The following is a 12,425-nucleotide window of genomic DNA, read 5'->3' as shown; positions in this document are numbered from 1 at the left end:
ACTGTTGTCTGCTAAAGACGATAATCTGCATCTGCCAAATGATTGGCTTTCCGGTATCCAGACGACCTGTCCCCAGAGCTCCCTGTACAGTTAACCTGGCAATTCAGGAGAATGAGAGGCTCAATTAAAGATGTTGCAGAACTGCTGTATTTCAAGCACATCTCCCTTCTGCCAAGTTTCCCTGGTGTTGCTATGGCAATCAAGCTGTTTTTTACCATCCTTGTGACTGTCGCTACTGAGGAGAGATCGTTTTCCAAACGAAAACTCAGAAAGAGGTACCTAAGGAAGCGTTCGGCTCTCGCTTTGATATGCCCTGTAGAACACCTGAGGAAGGCCATCCTAGCCTTTACCACGGCATCCGCGGTGGTGTCCGGTACACGGGGGTTCACATTTAATGTGTAACGCATTCAGACACGACCCCGACAATATTACTTGAGATGAGAGCGAGAGGGATTTACGGGAGAGGAGGGGTTGAACTGAAGGGAGGGGAGACTGGGTGAAGGAAGGTTTATATAAAGTATGAAAAAGAGAGTTAAGAGGAGAGAGAGAAGGAGTTGTTAATATAAGTGACTGGGGGAATTGTTCTGAACCGTGAGTAATGTAGGGTGGTTTCATTTTTCCACATAAATGAAATAAGGAATGTTGCAGTGGGGCAGTTGTCTCTTTTTTTTAATGTGTCTGGTTTCTTTGGCAATGTTGGAGTATTAATATGTTGGCATTCAATACGACTGCAGCAAAATGCAATGGCCAGGCGTCACAACGACACAGGAAAGCATTATTTAGGCTATATGCTATTCAAAAAGGTCATTCAAGAGAGTCATTGACATTTGAAAGCACTTTCAGAGGAGAGAGAGGATCATTTATTTTTTACCTTCAATTTTGTTTCTTCTCAGTTCTGATTTTCTCTTTTTCTTGTTTCCTCTCTTCAGTGAAGTGACTACAGTGAAGTGACTACAGTGAAGTGACTACAGTGAAGTGACTACCAGGGAAGTGACTACAGTGAAGTGACTACCAGGGAAGCTTAAAAAGAGAGAGGGTGAAATTGTGGGCGCTGTGTGTGTGTGTGTGTGTGTGTGCGGGACGAGACCATGCTCAGGTGTGAGGGAGGGGCAGGGCTGCGGAGGTGGCTGACCCTGGTCACAGGGCTGCTGGAGTGCCTTTGTTTTGCTGGGGCCGTGTTCGGCTGGGCCTCCCTGGTGTTCGTCCTGAAGACAGAAGGCTACTTCAGCTACCTGTGTGTCAACATCCCCGGGGTCAATGGAATGCAATTCCTAGGTCAGTGACTGAGACGCTTCACTGTCACAGTAGAGCTTACAATACAAATACATATCTCATGCACACACACACACACACACACACACACACACACACACCTGTCCATACTGACAGCTCTCTGACTGCCTGTGTGTGTGTGTGTGTGCGCGTGTGTTTCAGACTGCAGTGGTCAGGATGAACAGTTCTCCCTCATCTTCACCATCGCTTCCTTCATGACCAACTTTCTACTGCTGCCCAATGGCTTCCTGTTCGACCGTTTTGGCACCATGGCAGTCAGGCTGCTGGGAATGTAAGTCTTTGTATAAACATGTTATAAAGCATCACTAAAGCTGCACAGGGTTCATAACCTATATTCAACCGTGATTGATGGTTAGATGTCAATTGTAGTAACGATAACAATCTGGCAAGAGACAACTGACAGAGAGAATGTGAAACAGTCAAATGCAGTGTTGTCACTAAAACACAGGACTGAACACAGCTACACGAGTATTGTCTAATCTTAACTTGAGACTGTAACTTGACATTTCACGCAAATCTTCCATTGACCTCAACCACTAATTTGCGCTCAGCCTCGAGTTGCCCGCAAGGATTTGGCCTTACGTGAAGACAGTAGACTATAAAGTCTTGTTGAATGTTAGGTTGCGAGTTCAAACCCCCGAGCTGACAAGGTACAAATCTGTCGTTCTGCCCCTGAACAGGCAGTTAACCCACTGTTCCCAGGCCGTCATTGAAAATAAGAATGTGTTCTTAACTGACTTGCCTGGTTAAATAAAGGTAAAATAAAAAATAAAAAAAATCTGTTCAAAAGTTTAATAAGTGCTTCATCTCACGGAAATTGAGATTTATTGGTGTCTAGTCTGTGCTACCTAATGTGACCGATTTCATGGCTGTTAGACAGAGACCGTCAAAGAAAGACACAGATCTATGAAGCACCACATCAGCTGTTATGGCCTGAGCCATAACAGAGAGCCCTCTGTCTGTCTCTCTCTTCACCACTCTCTCCAACAGTTTATCTCTGTCCCTGTCTATCGTTCTCCCTGGTTTTGGTATCTAAGTGACGGTATAAAGCATGTGTGTTTACTCTCCAGTGCCAAGTCACTCGTTCTCTGCCTGTCACATCCTGTTATTTCCCTTGGAGGGGTTCCCATGTCTGTGAGCTCTGGGAAGAGCAAGGGAAAGGCAAAGTGTGTGTGTGTGTGTTAGCGAAAGAGAGAGAGAGAGAGAGTAGGCAGAAGGACATGAGAGATATAGTGACTGAAAAGAGAGCCCGAGGGAAAGTGGTGGGGCGGGGGGGTTCTAGTTTCTTGTTTGAGTAGATCGGACTTTGACGTTTTGACGTTGGACAGGATGGAAGAGTTATAGGGTGGAAGAGATTTTGAGCTATAGTTGAAAGGAGCGAGGGCTGGGAGTTATGTTGACTGTGATTGTTCAGAGTGTGGTTGAGTTCGGGGCTGATGGGGTTGGAATGGGCCAACCAGGGTTAATGTGGCACAGACCCAGTTACTTAACAACATTTCATAGCCACAGATTACAAAACCCGCAACAACATTGGCTGAGCCAATCAGAAGCCAATCCAGATGTTTTTGCTATGGGTAGAGGGGAAATGAAAAGAGAAGCAATGCAAATAGAGTGGAGACTAGAGAGAGAGGTGGAGATGAGAACTACACCTCCTAGTGAGGGCCAGGAAGACACAGTAGAATAGAGAGAGCGGAGACTAAAGAGAGAGGTGGAGATGAGAACTGCACCTCCTAGTGAGGGCCAGGAAAACACAGTAGAATAGAGAGAGTGGAGACTAAAGAGAGAGGTGGAGATGGGAACTACACCTCCTAGTGAGGGCCAGGAAGACACAGTGAATAGGCTAAAGGCTCTCAGAACAGGACTAGGACAGTAGGAGGGAGTACCAGGTGAAAGAATTAGAGTTAAACCTGAGTCTCTTTTATCATTAACCCCTGCCTGTGTGTGTGTGTGTGTGTGTGTGTGTGTGTGTGTGTGTGTGTGTGTGTGTGTGTGTGTGTGTGTGCGTGCGTGCGTGCGTGCGTGCGTGCGTGCGTGCGTGCGTGTGTGTGTGTTCACGTGCACGTCTGGCTGAATTCACATGATGGTTGTGATCACTTATTCTTATTCTCCAGATCACTGTACACCACTGGTGCCTTGCTTGTGGCCTTTTCAAGTTCAGGTAAAATCCTTTACTTTTCTATAGTGTAATACTATTTGAGAAAAACAGGTTTGATGGAACAGCTTACACGAACACCATGGAGTTTGATACATTTTTTATCAACAGTTGACAAGATCGTTACACTTTCATCAGCAATTTGCAAGATCTCAAGAGGGATAAGTCTGTTGTTTTTTCTCTCTCAGCTCTGTCCTCTCTCCTCTTCCCGGCCCTGTCCTTCATCGCTGTGGGAGGCATATTGTTTCTGGTCACCAACATGCAGGTCCGTCCTCTCATATTTATGACCTCCTGAATAAACATCAGTCATGTACATAGCAGTCCTCAGGGTTCTCTCAGTAAACAGGACCGTGACTGAGAACATACCCTTGATGTAACCATGGACAACCTTGCCTTGGGCCACACATTTGCTTCCTTTTGACCTGTGGTTTTGTCAGTCTGTGGTGTGTACTGATGAGAAGCATGAGACACTCAGACACACAGGCCTGGCGAGTCATGTTTCCCCTCTCTGTGGCCCCCTGTAGATAGGCAACCTGTTTGGTTCCACTCGCTCCACCATCATCACCCTTTACAATGGTGCCTTCGACTCCTCCTCCGCCCTCTTCCTCATCATCAAGGTAACATTGTTAAACACACCCGCCCACAGACTATCAGTCGGTAGCTGTCCATGAGTTAATTAAGATGATGATGATGGTGATTTCTTCCCTCGTGTCTCCCTCTAGCTGCTATTTGAGGTTGGGATCTCTCTACGTGCCTCTTTTCTCTTCCTGGCTGCGTATGGCATCATCCACCTGGCCAGGACCTTCCTCCTTCTACCCAGAACACACATCCCCTACCCCCTCCCTGAGGGCTACACCTACGGGTAAGAACAAATCCCCTACCCCCTCCATGAGGGCTACACCTACGGGTAAGAACAAATCCCCTACCCCCTCCATGAGGGCTACACCTACGGGTAAGAACACATCCCCTACCCCCTCCCTGAGGGCTACACCTACGGGTAAGAACACATCCCCTACCCCCTCCCTGAGGGCTACACCTACGGGTAAGAACACATCTCCTACCCCTCCCTGAGGGATACACCTACGGGTAAGAATACATCTCCTACCCCCTCCCTGAGGGCTACACCTACGGGTAAGAATACATCTCCTACCCCCTCCCTGAGGGATACACCTACGGGTAAGAACACATCTCCTACCCCCTCCCTGAGGGCTACACCTATGGGTAAGAACACATCCCCTACCCCCTCCCTGAGGGCTACACCTACGGGTAAGAACACATCTCCTACCCCCTCCCTGAGGGATACACCTACGGGTAAGAACACATCTCCTACCCCCTCCCCGAGGGCTACACCTACGGATAAGAACACATCTCCTACCCCCTCCCTGAGGGATACACCTACGGGTAAGAACACATCCCCCACCCCCTCCCTGAGGGATACACCTATGGGTAAGAACACATCTTCTACCCCCTCCCTGAGGGATACACCTACGGGTAAGAACACATCTCCTACCCCCTCCCTGAGGGATACACCTACGGGTAAGAACACATCTCCTACCCACTCCCTGAGGGATACACCTACGGGTAAGAACACATCCCCTACCCCCTACCTGAGGGCTACACCTACGGGTAAGAACACATCTCCTACCCCCTCCCTGAGGGCTACACCTACGGGTAAGAACACATCTCCTACCCCCTCCCTGAGGGCTACACCTACGGGTAAGAACACATCCCCTACCCCCTCCCTGAGGGCTACACCTACGGGTAAGAACACATCTCCTACCCCTTCCCTGAGGGATACACCTACGGGTAAGAACACATCCCCTACCCCCTCCCTGAGGGATACACATACGGGTAAGAATACATCTCCTACCCCCTCCCTGAGGGCTACACCTACGGGTAAGAACACATCTCCTACCCCCTCCCTGAGGGCTACACCTACGGGTAAGAACACATCCCCTACCCCCTCCATGAGGGCTACACCTACGGGTAAGAACACATCTCCTACCCCCTCCCTGAGGGCTACACCTACGGGTAAGAACACATCTCCTACCCCTCCCTGAGGGCTACACCTCTGGGTAAGAACACATCCCCTACCCCTCCCTGAGGGCTACACCTACGGGTAAGAACACATCTCCTACCCCTCCCTGAGGGATACACCTATGGGTAAGAACACATCCCCTACCCCCTCCCTGAGGGATACACCTACGGGTAAGAATACACCTCCTACCCCCTCCCTGAGGGCTACACCTACGGGTAAGAACACATCCCCTACCCCCTCCCTGAGGGCTACACCTACGGGTAAGAACACATCTCCTACCCCCTCCCTGAGGGATACACCTACGGGTAAGAACACATCCCTTACCCCCTCCCTGAGGGATACACCTACGGGTAAGAATACATCTCCTACCCCCTCCCTGAGGGCTACACCTACGGGTAAGAACACATCTCCTACCCCCTCCCTGAGAGATACACCTACGGGTAAGAATACATCCCCTACCCCCTCCCTGAGGGCTACACCTATGGGTAAGAACACATCTCCTACCCCCTCCCTGAGGGCTACACCTACGGGTAAGAACACATCTCCTACCCCCTCCCTGAGGGCTACACCTACGGGTAAGAACACATCCCCTACCCCCTCCCTGAGGGCTACACCTACGGGTAAGAACACACCTCCTACCCCCTCCCTGAGGGATACACCTACGGGTAAGAACACATCCCCTACCCCCTCCCTGAGGGATACACCTACGGGTAAGAATACATCTCCTACCCCTCCCTGAGGGCTACACCTACGGGTAAGAACACATCCCCTACCCCTCCCTGAGGGCTACACCTACGGGTAAGAACACATCTCCTACCCTCCCTGAGGGATACACCTATGGGTAAGAACACATCCCCTACCCCTCCCTGAGGGATACACCTACGGGTAAGAATACATCTCCTACCCCCTCCCTGAGGGCTACACCTACGGGTAAGAACACATCTCCTACCCCCTCCCTGAGGGATACACCTACGGGTAAGAACACATCCCCTACCCCCTCCCTGAGGGCTACACCTACGGGTAAGAACACATCTCCTACCCCCTCCCTGAGGGATACACCTATGGGTAAGAACACATCCCCTACCCCCTCCATGAGGGCTACACCTACGGGTAAGAACACATCTCCTACCCCCTCCCTGAGGGCTACACCTACGGGTAAGAACACATCTCCTACCCCCTCCCTGAGGGCTACACCTACGGGTAAGAACACATCCCCTACCCCCTCCATGAGGGCTACACCTATGGGTAAGAACACATCCCCTACCCCCTCCCTGAGGGATACACCTATGGGTAAGAACACATCTCCTACCCCCTCCCTGAGGGCTACACCTACGGGTAAGAACACATCTCCTACCCCCTCCCTGAGGGATACACCTACGGGTAAGAATACATCTCCTACCCCCTCCCTGAGAGATACACCTACGGGTAAGAATACATCTCCTACCCCCTCCCTGAGGCCTACACCTACGGGTAAGAATACATCTCCTACCCCCTCCCTGAGGCCTACACCTACGGGTAAGAACACATCTCCTACCCCCTCCCTGAGGGATACACCTACGGGTAGGAACACATCCCCTACCCCCTCTCTGAGGGCTACACCTACGGGTAAGAACACATCTCCTACCCCCTCCCTGAGGGCTACACCTACGGGTAAGAACACATCTCCTACCCCCTCCCTGAGGGCTACACCTACGGGTAAGAACACATCCCCTACCCCCTCCCTGAGGGCTACACCTACGGGTAAGAACACACCTCCTACCCCCTCCCTGAGGGATACACCTATGGGTAAGAACACATCCCCTACCCCCTCCCTGAGGGATACACCTACGGGTAAGAATACATCTCCTACCCCCTCCCTGAGGGCTACACCTACGGGTAAGAACACATCCCCTACCCCCTCCCTGAGGGCTACACCTACGGGTAAGAACACATCTCCTACCCCCTCCCTGAGGGATACACCTATGGGTAAGAACACATCCCCTACCCCCTCCCTGAGGGATACACCTACGGGTAAGAATACATCTCCTACCCCCTCCCTGAGGCCTACACCTACGGGTAAGAACACATCTCCTACCCCCTCCCTGAGGGATACACCTACGGGTAGGAACACATCCCCTACCCCCTCTCTGAGGGCTACACCTACGGGTAAGAATACATCTCCTACCCCCTCCCTGAGGGCTACACCTACGGGTAAGAACACATCTCCTACCCCCTCCCTGAGGGCTACACCTACGGGTAAGAACACATCCCCTACCCCCTCCCTGAGGGATACACCTATGGGTAAGAACACATCTCCTACCCCCTCCCTGAGGGCTACACCTACGGGTAAGAACACATCTCCTACCCCCTCCTTGAGGGATACACCTACGGGTAAGAATACATCTTCTACCCCCTCCCTGAGGCCTACACCTACGGGTAAGAATACATCTCCTACCCCCTCCCTGAGGGCTACACCTACGGGTAAGAACACATCCCCTACCCCCTCCCTGAGGGATACACCTATGGGTAAGAACACATCTCCTACCCCCTCCCTGAGGGCTACACCTACGGGTAAGAACACATCTCCTACCCCTCCCTGAGGGATACACCTACGGGTAAGAATACATCTCCTACCCCCTCCCTGAGAGATACACCTACGGGTAAGAATACATCTCCTACCCCCTCCCTGAGGCCTACACCTACGGGTAAGAATACATCTCCTACCCCCTCCCTGAGGCCTACACCTACGGGTAAGAACACATCTCCTACCCCCTCCCTGAGGGATACACCTACGGGTAGGAACACATCCCCTACCCCCTCCCTGAGGCCTACACCTACGGGTAAGAATACATCTCCTACCCCCTCCCTGAGGCCTACACCTACGGGTAAGAACACATCTCCTACCCCCTCCCTGAGGGATACACCTACGGGTAGGAACACATCCCCTACCCCTCCCTGAGGGATACACCTATGGGTAAGAACACATCTCCTACCCCTCCCTGAGGGCTACACCTACGGGTAAGAACACATCTCCTACCCTCCCTGAGGGATACACCTACGGGTAAGAATACATCTCCTACCCCCTCCCTGAGGCCTACACCTACGGGTAAGAATACATCTCCTACCCCCTCCCTGAGGGCTACACCTACGGGTAAGAACACATCCCCTACCCCCTCCCTGAGGGATACACCTATGGGTAAGAACACATCTCCTACCCCCTCCCTGAGGGCTACACCTACGGGTAAGAACACATCTCCTACCCCCTCCCTGAGGGATACACCTACGGGTAAGAATACATCTCCTACCCCCTCCCTGAGAGATACACCTACGGGTAAGAATACATCTCCTACCCCCTCCCTGAGGCCTACACCTACGGGTAAGAATACATCTCCTACCCCCTCCCTGAGGCCTACACCTACGGGTAAGAACACATCTCCTACCCCCTCCCTGAGGGATACACCTACGGGTAGGAACACATCCCCTACCCCCTCTCTGAGGGCTACACCTACGGGTAAGAACACATCTCCTACCCCCTCCCTGAGGGCTACACCTACGGGTAAGAACACATCCCCTACCCCCTCCCTGAGGGCTACACCTACGGGTAAGAACACATCTCCTACCCCCTCCCTGAGGGATACACCTATGGGTAAGAACACATCCCCTACCCCCTCCCTGAGGGATACACCTACGGGTAAGAATACATCTCCTACCCCCTCCCTGAGGGATACACCTACGGGTAAGAATACATCTCCTACCCCCTCCCTGAGGCCTACACCTACGGGTAAGAATACATCTCCTACCCCCTCCCTGAGGCCTACACCTACGGGTAAGAATACATCCCCTACCCCCTCCCTGAGGGATACACCTACGGGTAAGAATACATCTCCTACCCCCTCCCTGAGGCCTACACCTACGGGTAAGAACACATCTCCTACCCTCCCTGAGGGATACACCTACGGGTAAGAATACATCTCCTACCCCTCCCTGAGGGATACACCTACGGGTAAGAATACATCTCCTACCCCCTCCCTGAGGGATACACCTATGGGTAAGAACACATCCCCTACCCCCTCCCTGAGGGATACACCTACGGGTAAGAATACATCTCCTACCCCCTCCCTGAGGGCTACACCTACGGGTAAGAACACATCTCCTACCCCTCCCTGAGGGATACACCTACGGGTAAGAACACATCCCCTACCCCTCCCTGAGGGCTACACCAATGGGTAAGAACACATCTCCTACCCCTCCCTGAGGGCTACACCTACGGGTAAGAATACATCTCCTACCCCTCCCTGAGGGATACACCTACGGGTAAGAATACATCTCCTACCCCTCCCTGAGGGATACACCTACGGGTAAGAATACATCTCCTACCCCTCCCTGAGGGATACACCTACAGGTAAGAACACATCCCCTACCCCTCCCTGAGGGCTACACCTACGGGTAAGAATACATCTCCTACCCCTCCCTGAGGGATACACCTACGGGTAAGAATACATCTCCTACCCCTCCCTGAGGGATACACCTACGGGTAAGAATACATCTCCTACCCCCTCCCTGAGGGATACACCTACGGGTAAGAATACATCTCCTACCCCCTCCCTGAGAGATACACCTACGGGTAAGAATACATATCCTACCCCCTCCCTGAGGCCTACACCTACGGGTAAGAATACATCTCCTACCCCTCCCTGAGGCCTACACCTACGGGTAAGAATACATCTCCTACCCCTCCCTGAGGCCTACACCTACGGGTAAGAATACATCTCCTACCCCTCCCTGAGGGATACACCTACGGGTAAGAATACATCTCCTACCCCTCCCTGAGGCCTACACCTACGGGTAAGAACACATCTCCTACCCCTCCCTGAGGGATACACCTCTGGGTAAGAATACATCTCCTACCCCTCCCTGAGGGATACACCTACGGGTAAGAATACATCTCCTACCCCCTCCCTGAGGGATACCCCTATGGGTAAGAACACATCCCCTACCCCTCCCTGAGGGATACACCTACGGGTAAGAATACATCTCCTACCCCTCCCTGAGGGCTACACCTACGGGTAAGAACACATCTCCTACCCCTCCCTGAGGGATACACCTACGGGTAAGAACACATCCCCTACCCCCCCTGAGGGCTACACCAATGGGTAAGAACACATCTCCTACCCCTCCCTGAGGGATACACCTATGGGTAAGAACACATCTCCTACCCCTCCCTGAGGGATACACCTACGGGTAAGAATACATCTCCTACCCCTCCCTGAGGCCTACACCTACGGGTAAGAACACATCTCCTACCCTCCCTGAGGGCTACACCTACGGGTAAGAACACATCTCCTACCCCTCCCTGAGGGATACACCTACGGGTAAGAATACATCTCCTACCCTCCCTGAGGGATACACCTACGGGTAAGAATACATATCCTACCCCCTCCCTGAGGGATACACCTACGGGTAAGAATACATCTCCTACCCCTCCCTGAGGGATACACCTACGGGTAAGAATACATCTCCTACCCCCTCCCTGAGGGATACACCTACGGGTAAGAATACATCTCCTACCCCCTCCCTGAGGGATACACCTACGGGTAAGAATACATCTCCTACCCCCTCCCTGAGGGCTACACCTACGGGTAAGAATACATCTCCTACCCCCTCCCTGAGGGATACACCTACGGGTAAGAACACATCTCCTACCCCCTCCCTGAGGGATACACCTACGGGTAAGAAAACATCTCCTACCCCCTCCCTGAGGGATACACCTACGGGTAAGAACACATCCCCTACCCCCTCCATGAGGGCTAGACCTACGGGTAAGAACACATCTCCTACCCCCTCCCTGAGGGATACACCTACGGGTAAGAACACATCCCCTACCCCCTCCATGAGGGCTACACCTACGGGTAAGAACACATCTCCTACCCCCTCCATGAGGGCTACACCTACGGGTAAGAACACATCCCCTACCCCCTCCCTGAGGGATACACCTATGGGTAAGAACACATCCCCTACCCCTTCCCTGTGGGCTACACCTACGGGTAAGAACACATCTCCTACCCCCTCCCTGAGGGATACACCTACGGGTAAGAACACATCCCCTACCGCCTCCCTGAGGGATACACCTACGGGTAAGAATACATCTCCTACCCCCTCCCTGAGGGCTACACCTACGGGTAAGAACACATCTCCTACCCCCTCCCTGAGAGATACACCTACGGGTAAGAATACATCTCCTACCCCCTCCCTGAGGGATACACCTACGGGTAAGAATACATCTCCTACCCCCTCCCTGAGGGATACACCTACGGGTAAGAATACATCTCCTACCCCCTCCCTGAGGGATACACCTACAGGTAAGAACACATCCCCTACCCCCTCCCTGAGGGCTACACCTACGGGTAAGAATACATCTCCTACCCCCTCCCTGAGGGATACACCTACGGGTAAGAATACATCTCCTACCCCCTCCCTGAGGGATACACCTACGGGTAAGAATACATCTCCTACCCCCTCCCTGAGGGATACACCTACGGGTAAGAATACATCTCCTACCCCCTCCCTGAGAGATACACCTACGGGTAAGAATACATATCCTACCCCCTCCCTGAGAGATACACCTACGGGTAAGAATACATCTCCTACCCCCTCCCTGAGGCCTACACCTACGGGTAAGAATACATCTCCTACCCCCTCCCTGAGGCCTACACCTACGGGTAAGAATACATCTCCTACCCCCTCCCTGAGGGATACACCTACGGGTAAGAATACATCTCCTACCCCCTCCCTGAGGGATACACCTACAGGTAAGAACACATCCCCTACCCCCTCCCTGAGGGCTACACCTACGGGTAAGAATACATCTCCTACCCACTCCCTGAGGGATACACCTACGGGTAAGAATACATCTCCTACCCCCTCCCTGAGGGATACACCTACGGGTAAGAATACATCTCCTAC

The 12,425-nt window shown here is 52.4% G+C and overlaps 1 protein-coding gene across 1 annotated transcript in view; it reads left to right on the top strand.

Moving 5' to 3' along the window:
- The first annotated feature begins 521 nt into the window (after positions 1-521).
- The window catches only part of LOC115129925 (equilibrative nucleobase transporter 1-like), a 37,573-nt gene continuing 25,669 nt past the window's right edge, over positions 522-12,425 (top strand). The window contains exons 1-7 of the mRNA XM_029660723.2: positions 522-591; positions 930-1,275; positions 1,435-1,564; positions 3,405-3,451; positions 3,634-3,710; positions 3,970-4,062; positions 4,168-4,307. Of these exons, the coding sequence (XP_029516583.1) occupies positions 1,089-1,275; positions 1,435-1,564; positions 3,405-3,451; positions 3,634-3,710; positions 3,970-4,062; positions 4,168-4,307 (674 nt within the window). The 5' untranslated portion in view covers positions 522-591; positions 930-1,088. The remainder of the gene's footprint in view (positions 592-929; positions 1,276-1,434; positions 1,565-3,404; positions 3,452-3,633; positions 3,711-3,969; positions 4,063-4,167; positions 4,308-12,425) is intronic.

This window comes from Oncorhynchus nerka, linkage group LG5, assembly GCF_034236695.1.
Source record: "Oncorhynchus nerka isolate Pitt River linkage group LG5, Oner_Uvic_2.0, whole genome shotgun sequence".
In the NCBI taxonomy this organism is placed as follows: domain Eukaryota; kingdom Metazoa; phylum Chordata; class Actinopteri; order Salmoniformes; family Salmonidae; genus Oncorhynchus; species Oncorhynchus nerka.
Note: the sequence above shows the minus strand (reverse complement) of the source record. Positions and strands in the feature narration are given on the sequence as shown.